Source organism: Salminus brasiliensis, chromosome 3 (assembly GCF_030463535.1).
Source record: "Salminus brasiliensis chromosome 3, fSalBra1.hap2, whole genome shotgun sequence".
NCBI lineage: Eukaryota > Metazoa > Chordata > Actinopteri > Characiformes > Bryconidae > Salminus > Salminus brasiliensis.
In genome coordinates, this window is record NC_132880.1 from 46,380,962 (window position 1) to 46,392,061 (window position 11,100).

General features: G+C 42.8%; 1 protein-coding gene across 1 annotated transcript in view; it reads left to right on the top strand.

Annotated features, from left to right (window-relative positions):
* The first annotated feature begins 8,839 nt into the window (after positions 1 to 8,839).
* The window catches only part of psmg3 (proteasome (prosome, macropain) assembly chaperone 3), a 4,099-nt gene continuing 1,838 nt past the window's right edge, over positions 8,840 to 11,100 (top strand). The window contains exons 1-2 of the mRNA XM_072674928.1: positions 8,840 to 8,962; positions 10,186 to 10,416. Coding sequence (XP_072531029.1) covers positions 10,201 to 10,416 — 216 coding nt within the window. The 5' untranslated portion in view covers positions 8,840 to 8,962; positions 10,186 to 10,200. The remainder of the gene's footprint in view (positions 8,963 to 10,185; positions 10,417 to 11,100) is intronic.

Below are 11,100 nucleotides of genomic sequence, written 5' to 3' on the forward strand. Positions count from 1 at the left end.
ACGCGACCACACTGAAAAAGAGCTCTGCGCTCCCAGCAAGGACTCTAAAACAGCTGCCAAGCCTCCACGCATCAAGGTTTCGCTACATACCGGGTCAGCGGCGTAGCGTTGTATCAAAGGTAGAAGAACCAGCGCGAGGCAGTGGCGAAACCTTTCACTTCCTGCTAATTTCACACACTTTCCACTCATGTCTCATCAGCGCACATAATTACTCGCCACAGTTATGGGACAAAACTGCTTTAATGAGCCCATTTCAAGTCCTATCGCCGCCGTCGAGTGAATTGGCCATGTCCATCATGCCTGTATAATCCTCAGCTCATTAGGAGGACGGCTGGAGAAGGAGCGGCGCTGAGCCGGGACAAAAGAGCGGAGGTATGTGGCGGCGCGAGCAAACCACTACCACTGTATGGAGGATGAAATGTGCTTTTAATTAAATCCCGCCAGCCAATCAGCCTTTATCTCCCTCCCATGGGTGCAGGAAAGGCAGTCGGAATGGCACCAGAACATAAAACAGATATTAAAGCGATAGCCCTCCTCCACTGGCTGAGCTCATGAACAATGGATGTGCTTGTTCTTCGCTTTATTAGGCATGATAGGCAGCTCTCTCTCTCTCTCCGTCTCTCTCTGTCTTCTCTCAGACTGCAGCATTGATGCCGTTTAACCCAGCGCTGATGGCCTGAGCATCCTCTTTGCTGAAAACTAGGCTGAAAGACTCCAGACATGTTCAACAATGGCAGGAACAGACAATCCAGGATGTGGGAAATTCCCCTCTGTTGCTGCTTAAAACTGATTCCGCCCCAAGCCGTCCCACGCTGTTCCTCAAGGCTGATACAATTCCTCTGCATTCACTGTAATTGACGTTTAATGAATGATGATGATGATAGATGATCAATTACACGAGTGGATCTTTTTTCGGAGTCTGGTGCGTGACTCTGGGAAGCTCTAACTGGTCTGCATTGGGTTGTGCGTGACCCTTCCCTCACCCCTTTCTCCATCAGCCCCTTAATTCGCTGACAAATTGGCCGCCTCTGTTGTCTTTGACACGTTGGGCTTGGCTCCTCTCTAAAAGGCCTTTTGCTGTCCCACAAGCTAATAATTCTACCAGACAGACCTCTCAGCTGAGCACGGTGGCAGGCTGATTTCTCTCTGTCATAAAAAAGGGATACCAGGCTGGTCAATTATGCACGTGCACAAATCACCATCGCTGACTGAGTGGAGCTGCTGCTGCTGCACAAAGCCCTGCACAGGCACATGCAAATGGCCAGAGGAGGAGGGGGAATTAGCTTTGGGGAAGTGTCTGAATGAAGAAAGGCCACAAGCTTGTTACAAATGAAAACGACTGACAACGCGCCTTGTGGACCTTTTAAAGAAATTGCATGGGAGCTTGGGATGATCAGCTGTGGGCTAGAGGGAATAACAATAAAGGGGTGGTAATCAAGCCAGTGACTGTGGACCTTCATCCAGAGGAACCTGTTTATTTCCTCCCAGAGAGGACATTCCCTCGTGAAAAAAACCCCCAAAACAAAACATTGTATTTAAGTATGTTGTAAATATATGAGCATATTTATGTACTTACTTAAAATGTATTAAAAATGCTAATAATATTATGCTTTCATCAAATGTTTGCAAGTAAATTTTGATCACACTATTAAAAAATATATAATATTTAATATTTTTTATAGATACATTACTATAAAGTTTACTTTTAGTTCAAAATTAGTTTCTTTTAATTCAAAATATGTCTTAAATACTTGTTTTTAAAAAAGACTTTTACAATAATTGCAGTAATTCGCTTAAAGCACACCTGAAATGTCTCATGAAATTATGTAAGTATCCCAAAAGTTGTTTTTTACCCAAATAAATGAAGTCTGTCATACATATAACTGAATATAAATTATGTTAATTAACTTATAATAATTGAGTTCATTTGGGTGCCATTGGCGAATGGACAGTGATTGGTACATGCAATCTTAAAGAACAGCACTCACAAGTATTGATGTTTCCTATTTTGAAGTCCAGTAACTGTCAACTGTGCTGGTTCAATAAAATAAAGTGGGTTTGTCTGTGAAATACAGTCTATATTTGATAGTAGTTGCTAGCTCCCCCTAGCACTAGCCAGGAAAAGGAAAGCACTGGGTTCCCAGTTCATCCATACCAGCTAACAGACACTACCAGAAGAGTGATGAGGGGGGAGAGCACCATCTACACACCAGAAAAGAGCATTGCTGATTGTGTTCTCTCTGACTCCGGCTGCTGATGGCAAACTGCAAACTCTGAAATAATGGATGTTGTGCCATCCAGTATTTTTGGGATGAGTTGAAGAGTTGGGGATAATGAGGTGGGGTGGTGATCATCCAACATCCTAAACCTCCCTAATGATCTTATCGATTAAAGCAATCAAATTCTCACAGCAATGCTGCTCCAAAATCTAGTAGAAAGCATTTTTCCCTGTACAGTCGAGACAGTTACTCCAACAAAAGCAGGAGAGACTCTATTTAATACCCTTGATTTCAGAAGAAACGGTGAATGAGCAGGTGTCCCAATACTTTTGTCTGGCCTTGTTTGGTATCTGCCTGGTCTTGATGTTAAAGGCTGTAAGAGCAAGTTACAGCTTTCTCTGCTGCTGAGTGTTGGCTGATCATTCAGGCGGAATTGTATCATCAGCATTTGTGAAGATGGTAGCTGTTCATATGCCATGACACTTCCAGCAAGAACCAAATCTAGGACTGGAGACTGGTTTGACCGTCTTAATGAAAATATTTAATGTATATTTTTAGTACATTGCTAACACACCTAGTGTATAATAGTAAAGCAGTTGTAATACTTATTATATGTGCTTTAATTTCACTCTACGTTTATGTGAAAATGGGTTTAAATTTGTTAACCTTTATTTTTTAATGCAAATGAAGCATCTTTACCAAGCTTAGCCCCAACTTCCTCCTGTAGGTCTCCATCTATACAGAGCCTAGTGACGTATTAGTGCTTTTATTTAGCGATGGAAACACAGCGCCCCTACTGTTGGGCTCACTTTATTTATGCTGAAATATGGATTAAATATCATAACTAACTCTCATTCTCTTACACACACACACACACACACACACTCCTCTCTTAGCTCTTAGCTTAATCCAGCCCAATGACTGATCATCCATTTATCTCTAAAAAAGTTGGTGAAGCTTTTTTGCTATTACAGCTTCTGTGTCTGAGCTTTGTCGTGTTCCAGGCTAAAGTTTTAAAACTACACTGAGATATTATGTTTAAAGACAGTTTATTAGGCACATTTTTAGGCATTTATTTGTTCTCCCACCCAAACATTCATAGAAATGCTAGCTAGCATTAAATTAACTATTGTTGTGATTTAACATGATAACCTTAATATACTATATATTAATAATAATAATAATAATAATAATATACCCCTTACACAGCCTATGGACTGCCTGCAGGCCGAAAGTGTTGTCACACACTTCTGTTAGCAAAGAAGATCCCCTGTAGGTCCACTTTAGCTCAGTTTATTGATGTGGCTTTAAGTCCACTTTAAGGCACTGCAGCATAATAAACGTTGGTGTACACTGGTGTAGGTCTAGTACGGTGGACTAGTGTGGAGCCATGCAAAACAGGACTAATCAAGTGCGGTAACAGTGTGAACGAATATGATGTAAGCGAGGAGGACCCGTATCTTCCAACGATGCTCTGCTGGTTTGCCCACAATGCAAGCAAATAGGATGGCCTATCCTAGTGTGACATCAGACATTGATCAGACTCTTAAATGCAACAGTGAAATTAATAAATCAGAGGGTAAGAGCACTAGGATTCGTGTGGCTCTTTAGATCTCAGTCTTTGACAAGCATATCAGCCAAACAAGGCAGAGGCTAAATGCTGCGAAACAGGGTAAAACTCCATTCAGCTGTCATATCCAGAGAGCGTAGACTCTGCCTGGGTGGGAGACGGAGCCAGAAAACGACAGACAGACAGAAAGTAAGAGATGTAGAGGCTGGAAAAGAGAGACAAAGAGAGGGAGAGACAGAAAGGGAGTAGAGAGACCTGCCACGGTTGTGGAATGAAAGGAGAAGCAGGGCGAGTGATGAAAGTGCAGACACGGCAACTTCTTTCAGGTGGCTGAGCCTTCAGAATAAGTCTGCCGGAGCAGTGGCAGACTGGCACAGAAAGAAAACCCTCTGTGAACATGACACACTCTGTCAAACGAACCAGCCTCAGCAAAAGCATGAGACATCCACAGAAGACCAGTGGACAAGACAAGGCAAGCGAAGAGCCGGAGAAAAATCACCTTTACAGGAGCTCACCTGTAACCATGCTTGTATAGACAACCAAAGGACATGTATTAATGCACCTAGTGAGCTTTTAGTTAGGGGTCAACCGAAATGAGAACAGTCGGACGATGGCAATCATCCCACAATGTTTGTGGACACCCCTTCTAATGAATGCATTCAGCTACTTTAACTTGCACAGCTTGTCTAGTCCCTGTAGAGAGGTACTGTTAATAGAATAGGACTATCTGGAGCAGATATACATGAACCTATGGCACCATATCTAATGCCAGGCGTGGGCTAGATAGGTATAAAGCCCCCCAGCATTGTGGGGCTGTGGAGCAGAGTTTTCATTTTCCCCAAATGATACTGCCAAATAACCCACCTGCTCATGAATCCCCCTAGCACTAGCAATGTTCCCAACACTAGGAGGATAAGGACGTAACACGTCTCCAATGCACCAATGCGGCATCCGCAGGCAGCCGTCATGCTCCGAGGAAAGCGATGGGTTTCTAGGTCGACCACACCAGCTAACAGACGCCTGTGATGGTCAACATTGCTTAGCAGTGCCATCTACCCACCCGGAGGGAGCACGGCCAATTACGCTCTCTCTGACTCTGGTCACTGATGGCAAAGCGGGAACTGTGTTCTCTGGAATGATGGCTGATACTCTTGCGATGAATTGGGGAGTTGAAGATGAGGTGGGGTGGTGATCATCATCCAACATCCTGACCTCACTAACACTAATGGCTAAAAGCAATCAAATCCTCACAGAAATTCTCTTTTTAATACACTTGATTTCAGAAGAAACAATTAAGAAGCAGGTGTCCCAAATTTTTTGTCCAACGGTGATGTACCGGATTCAGATCTGTTGGCTAGGAGGCCACTGAACTGTGGTCATATAGGGATGCACATGGTCAGCAACGGTACTCAGATAGGCTGTGGCATTTAAGTGATGATCGATTGGTATTAATAAGCCTAGAAAGTGCCAACGAAAACATTCCCCACACCATTCCACCACCTCCACCTGCCTGGACTGCTGACACAACCAGGTTGGATTCATGCCGTTGATGCCTAATTACATTTACATTTATGGCATTTAGCTGATGCTCTTATCCAGAGCGACTTACAAAGTCATTCATATTACAATTCCAGAGGTGGGCCAATGTAGTGATAGGAGTCTTCCCCAAAGATTCTTATTGGTGTAGCACAGCAATCCAGTCAACCAGACCAGGAATCGAACCCTGCTTAATTCTAACCCATCTGTGCGGACGTGCCAAGATTCCAGTCTCCAGCCTCCAGTGTTGGTGAGCCTGTGCTGAGCCACTGCATCCTCAGCTTTCTGGTCTTGGCAGACAGAGGTAGAACCTGATGTGGTCTTCAGCTGTTGTAGCCCATCCACCTCAAGTGATGTGATGTGATGTGTTAAGCCTTCTGGGATGCTTTTTTTTGTTGCTTCACTGCAACCTAATGTTCATTCAAAATGTGAATGTTTTATGATTTTAAGTAGTAAAAGTGGAAACTTTTAAGCAGCTTGAGTAAGATTTACCTCTCATAAATCAACCTGTCAGCTGACAAGATCCATCTGAATCCGTTTATGTGGAAACACTGCGTTAATGCTATGCTGAGGGCAAATTTAATGAGGGCAGCTGAGAAAATAATGAATAAAAGAAAGAAAATTGAAGAAGGCAATAAAACCTACCTGCCAGGGACAGAAGAAAACTTCGAAGCTGTGTTCAAGAGAACAGAGGCACAATCACCCCTTCCATCATCATCATCATCCGCTCTGCAGTTTCCCCATTTCACCTGAGTCTAAATAGCTGTGAAATCACATCACCTGTTTCAAAGCGCGACGAGACAGCCCCAGCCGTACGGCCTAAAACGGCTAAGGAAAAATATTATGCAGCGAGAGATATTCCAATTATGGAACGGGGTTTCAAGAATCTGTAGCTAAAAGGCAGCCCTGTGCAGGAAACGCTCCTCATCTGCTTAAAGATGCTTCAATTACAGCCTTATTAAATTTTAAAGAGTTTTTATGGCTACCCTGCAGTCTGGGAAAGGTCAAGGCTGTCACAGAGAGATTAAGAGTTCACCAACATGGCTATTTTAATAGCCTCGGTGCAGAGGTGCACATTCAACAGCTTTCTCAGACAGCTTTGACAACTGACGCTTCAGTGAGTCTACGTATTAATAATGAGCTCGCGCTTCCGGTGTGAATAATGAACACTCTTTAATGTATTTGCTTAAATTAAACAAAAGGTATACTTCTGGAGGCCTGATTGACACCGACCCTTCAGGCTCAGTAAGAAAAGCAACAGCTTGCTGGGATGAGTGAATCTCTGGGTCTAATACGATGTCCTAATACCAAGTGACACGAGCGAGCAGCTGACAAAAATGAAATGCCCCCATAATAATCAATGACCGTGAGCAGCAAAGTATGATGTAGCAAAAACAGTGAAGTCAGTCTTCTTCTTTCACAAATTAAAGTATGAGCAACATTACGCAGCAATTTTACCTTTTAAACAGCAGCTTCAGGATCATGCTGATGCTCCTGCACTGACTGGAACAGGGAGAACGGCGTCTCCGTCATTCCCACTCCAGGCCGGAACACTGCTGCTACTTCTACCGCACTGTGGAGCTTTGGAGGTGGAGCTGCAGGAGGAGAACCTCTCTCCAGAACTGCTGCGTAACGCTGCGTAACCCATTGAGTCATTAGTGTATTAGTTACACATTAGTGTAAAACCCTGTAGTATTACTCTACCACCTCAGCCCACATGCTCCTCTACCTTCAGATGCTGCTTCTGGATCTCTCAGCTTGTCCAGAAATGCATGTGTACAGCTGTCTATGGGGGGGAGCTCAAAACATGATTTGTATTTATAACAGTGGTGTAAAAGTGTAAAGAAAATAACAACCCCCCTCAACAATAAGGGGGGCCCATGAGAAAAAAAAAAAGTTTTATAAGGATATTAATAGAAACCGGTGTAAAGTGCTGGAGCGTTAAACATAGTGTATTACCAACTTCTTTGGTTGTTCTGATCTGCTGTAAGCTACCGAAATCTTTGTGTAGTTTAAATATCCTAGTCTTAAAAGTTTATTTTCAATGAAGATAAGCCACATTCCTGGTTTGTAGTTGAAGCCCTCGAGCTGTTAACTGATACACTAAATGGACAAAAGTATCAGGACACCTGCTCATTCATTGTTTCTTCCCAAATCAAAGGTATTAAAATGAGTTTATCCTGCTTTTGTTGGAGTAACCGTCTCCACTGTCCAGGGAAGAAGGCTTTCTACTAGATTTTGGAGGAACATTGCCTAGAGGATTTGATTGTATTCAGCGACAAAAGCATTAAGTGAGGTCAGGATGTTGGATGATGATGATCAGCACTCCTCCTAATCATCCCCAACTCACTAACTCATCCTAAAAGTATTGGATGGAGCACCAACCATCATTCCAGAGAACACAGCTAGGTCCACTGCTCCACAGTGTCCTGGCATTAGGCATGCTATCCTATTCCATTGGCAATACTTATCTCTAGGGACTACACTAGCTGTGTGTGTGTGCATGTGCATTTGCATATCTGCACTCAGCAGGGAGAAGTAGGCCTGAATGTATACCAGTGTTAGCACTGTGCTATTGCAATTAGCATCACCCTACTGGCAACCAGGTAAATAAACCTTTACTGACTTTGATCAGCAGTGACGTCACATCAGGTCTAAAGACTCCTGGTCTGAAGGTACTTGACCAATTTAATGGTCAGTGTCTGTGAATCCCAACATGTAGGACTAACTAATGCACACTTTCTTAAGACTGATCTGCAGACGTTATCCTCACTGCCACCAAATTCAAAAGCTCAGATCTAAACACATGGCTCCTTTTGATCAGCAGATTTCTACCCTCTTATATATCTATATAAAATGTGCATCAGTGAGCCCCGGGTGCCCATGACCCTGTCACCGGTTCACCTGTTGTCCTAATCTGTCAAAAACTAAACTCTTTATTCCACTAAATCGTCCCTCTGTCCGAATCACCCTTTATTTGGCACTTGAATGTTGCGTCCCGTATGGAACCAGTTTTGGTCCATATTTCCATATATGTCCAATACAGATGTGGGTGGGAGGAGGCACATTCTTGGCTGGACAGCGCCAGTGGAGATGATTACAAGGCTATAGGTAAAATTGGCAAAGCTTATTTTAGGGGACTATTGTGGTTTGATTGATTAGAATTTATAAAGTCGAATGATTGATCATTTATTTAATATTCAGTAGTATTAGCCAATATAATTATTATATATGGCCAGTTAAAGAACACATCATACTCATGGAATAATAGTTCATAAATAATTACTAATTAATAATTAGTTATACATTAGAGAAAACGTTTATTCTTTAATATATAAACATTTCCTAGATTAAAAATGTCTGTAGTCTCTTTATTCCACTCTTTATTAAACTCTTTATTCCACTAAATCGTCCCTCTGTCCGAAGCAGTGCGCATGCGCGACATTTTGCCTGTGCTGGAGTACAAGACATGCGGAGCTGCGCATATTCGCTGATCTCCAAATCATACACGACCGGAAGTGAGTCTGGGGCATGCTGTGTAGATCCGACGAGCTGGGCCATGTGAACGGCTGCAAGTTTCTGTTTTGAAGGCGAGCTGTCTGCTAACAACAACCTCAACCGACCGGCGAAAACCGCGGTAAGAATATCCACACGGGTTGTAGAGCGGATGTTTTGTGCGTTCGGCTGAAATCGGAGTTTTAAGGTCGGATTTCAGCGTCTTTTCCTCACGCTGACTCGCTCGCTGGGAAGCCTCGGTGTTTCCTGAGCCGTGGACCGGGCTGGCGCTGCTCCTCTCCGGTGAGGAAATGTGGCCTACCCTGGGAAGCAGTGCTATGTCATTAGCTAGCAGGTGTAGCACAGGGAGAGTGAATGGGAGCCGGTATTGGAGGTGCAGCCTCTGTTTCTGCCAGATACAGATAGGTTGGCAGCTAATGCAACATAAATATGATAAAAAAAATAAGGTTATATAGTTACTGTAATATTAAAATATTATGCTGACTGGCTCATAGTGAAGTTATGCAAAGGCTGACAGTGCTGTAATCATATTCTCCAAAAACATTTAACTATTATGGTATTTAATGCAATTTTGCATCAAAAGTGTTCATTATTAAAGTGAATGAACTCCTGTTTCCATAAATAATGTCATGCAGAAAAGCCAGAAGTCATAAAAACCTGACATTGCTGGCTTTGCACTGACTATATAAAATAAATCACACCAAAGGGAAGATTGTAGATATTCATAATTATCACCACGAATAAACAATTCACTGTTTATTTACATGTTATGAATTTAGGACTGTTTTTGCAGGACGATCTGGAGCTCCCAGGGAATTGCAGGAGAACTGATTTCCTCGGACCTGCATGGTTGAACTGTTAAAATATGAGCTGTTATTGGGAATTGGTGAAATATGCTATTCTAGAAATGTAAGAAAGCAGACTAAGCCCCAGAAGACAAGATACGAAGGTGCCAGTGCGCAGAAAGGGCCTTGCCCAAGGGCTTAACAGTGGCAGCTTGCCGAGCCTGGGTATCGAACCCACAACCCTGTGATCATTGGCCCCATTGGCCATGGGGCTGTGGGCTCATCTCCGCTCGTCTCCAGAAAGCTGATCCGTTGGGACTGAGCCTGGGAGTTCCAGTAAGTGCATGCAGGGTGCAGAGGGTGGAGGTGTGATGTAGAGGTGAGATAGCTTCTGGACTGTGGACTGATACACTGTGCTATTGTCTGCTTAGCAGCCTAATTAAAGCCTAATAAAACATGGTTCCTGCTGATACTGGCAGATCAGAAGCGTGTTGATGAAACGCTACAGAATTATAATAACCTGCATCTTTAACTTTCTCCTGTTTGTGTGTGCTTTCAGGTGTCAGGATTTGCCATGGCCCATCAAGCGCTCATCAAAACGAGACAAGCGGAGAAAATAATCAACGGGATATCGACTCAAGCTGTTTGCACAGAGTTCAGCAACTACATCTTCATCGTTCTTACGCAGTACGGGAAGATCGGGACGCTTGTATCTGTAACCCCTGACACGAAATGCAGTGACGTCAGCACTACTGTGTTTACTACGAAGGTGCTCCTGGGGAAGGATGAGGTACATGTGCAGTAAATGGTCTGGTGTAATTCACCCCTGTTCAGAATTTCTGTGTCTGTGAGTAGTTAAGCGAGTTGAGGATGAGCTGAGCTATTTTTATTTTTTAAAGCAAAATTAGTGGATTATTTTTGTTTTGCTTAGCTTTATAATAGAAATGAACATTTTGCTAAAGTTAAGGTTCCTCAAGATTTGTCCCCCACATTTTATCAAGGTCTGAGACCTTATTTAGCTACAAAAAGTGGGATTCCTTCACCACTATATTCCTAAGAAAAGACATAATATCATAATGTGTTTTATTTATTTATTTTTTTTATCAAAATTTAAATTGTTCACAGCTCAGCTCTTACAATGATGGGTCCTATTATCCCTGTAATTCCCAGATGAGAAAACACTGACGAATGTTAGAATCTTTGTAAAAGCTGTATAATTAGGTTTTAGGGAGAAATGTCTTCTTAAAAATGGTTGATGAGTTGGACCCATTCATGAAAAAAGGCCTCATCACAAAATTTAGCCTCAGAAGCTTTGAGACAGAATGAGTAGTATAAGAGTATGGAGAAAAAGTAAAAGTTTGGATTTTCATGAAAAGTAAACCTTTCCAACTGTTAAGCATGGGGTGGATTAAGCATTCTGTAGGTTTGCGTTGCAGCCAGTGGAACAGTTCCCTGGTTGAGGGAAGAATGGATT